This window comes from Bison bison, unplaced genomic scaffold (assembly GCF_000754665.1).
Source record: "Bison bison bison isolate TAMUID 2011002044 unplaced genomic scaffold, Bison_UMD1.0 scf7180017861211, whole genome shotgun sequence".
Classification (NCBI taxonomy): Eukaryota; Metazoa; Chordata; class Mammalia; order Artiodactyla; family Bovidae; genus Bison; species Bison bison.
In genome coordinates this window covers 31,043-32,283 of record NW_011491783.1, presented here as the reverse complement: position 1 = coordinate 32,283, position 1,241 = coordinate 31,043, and the positions used below count along the sequence as shown (strand labels likewise).

General features: G+C 67.0%; 1 protein-coding gene across 1 annotated transcript in view; it reads left to right on the top strand.

Moving 5' to 3' along the window:
• Positions 1–166: 166 nt before the first annotated feature.
• The window catches only part of LOC104983072 (protein very KIND-like), a gene marked incomplete at its 5' end in the record, with an annotated part of 13,585 nt that continues 12,510 nt past the window's right edge, over positions 167–1,241 (top strand). The window contains 3 exons of the mRNA XM_010832559.1: positions 167–346; positions 429–518; positions 756–845. Of these exons, the coding sequence (XP_010830861.1) occupies positions 167–346; positions 429–518; positions 756–845 (360 nt within the window). The remainder of the gene's footprint in view (positions 347–428; positions 519–755; positions 846–1,241) is intronic.

Here is a 1,241-nt window from a genome sequence, read left to right as displayed (position 1 = left end):
CTCGGGCTGGCCAAGAAGTACCTCCAGGCCAAGGCCCCCGCTCCCCCTCCAGAGGCTCCTCCCGCCAAACCCCCGGAAACACGCCCGCCTCTGAGCGGCCGCCCCGGGCTCAGGCACAGGATGAGCGGGCAGCCGGACAGGCAGACAGCGCTGACTCGTGCCCCAGGTCGTGTACGCGGAGCAATGGGGCCTGGAGCCCTGCGCGCTGCCCGTGATCGTGAACATCGCGGCCGCCCACTGCGACACGCTGGACTTCAGCCCCCTGGACGAGTCCTCGTCCCTCATCTTCTACAACGTCAGCAAGCACCCGCGCGGCGGCCGGCAGCCCAAGGCGCGCGTCCTGCAGGCTGGCACCCCGCTGGGGCTCATGGCCTACCTGTACTCCAGGTGCAGCCCGGGGGGGACGCTGGGCCCCCTGTGCCCCCCAGGCTCCCGGAGACCAGGGGGGACAGGCCCAGGGTGGGGTCGAGGAGGTGGGCGTCTCCCTGCGCTCCCGAGGTGGGGCTGCACACTTCTATGTAGAGTTTCCATCAGAAATCTGTTTGTCCGTGTCGGCGCCCACTGGCCTCCTTGGCCAGGCTCCTGACTGAGGGGCCCAGACCCACACGCATGGGTCTGGGGGTCTGGGTCAGGTGTGCATGGGGCACTTTGAAGGAGACCCCCGGGAACCCGGCCGCCATGACCGACAGCCTGCCAGGCTCGACTCCACGCAGCCGGGCCCCCCCAAGGCACCATGACCGCGCCCAGCTTCCTAGGTCGGACGCCCCTTAACTAACACGGGGTTCCAGAGCTGCGGGCAGCTTGCACCCAGCCAGCTGTCCACAGCGCTGCTGGGCGTGAACAGGGTGAGGCTCACGTGCACGCGTGCTGAGTCACTTGAGTCGCAACAACTCTACGTGACCCCAGGGACTGTAGCCCACTGGGCTTCTCTGTCCATGGGACTCTCCAGGCAAGAAGACTGGAGTGGGTTGCCATGCCCTCCTCTGGAGATCCTCCTGACCCAGGGATTGAACGCAGATCTCCTGTGGTTCCTGCACTGCAGGGAGGTTCTTTACTACTGAGCCACCGGGGAAGCCCTTAGGCTCATGGGACCCCCAACTAATAACACGGGCACAAGGGCTCACCTGCAGCAGGGAGGGGCCAGGCCGCTCACTCCCAGGGCTCCCAGGCACCCCTGACCCCCCCATCCCTTGGTGCACCCACGAGCTCCACATGGGGTTCAGGCTCTGGGCAGCCTCCTT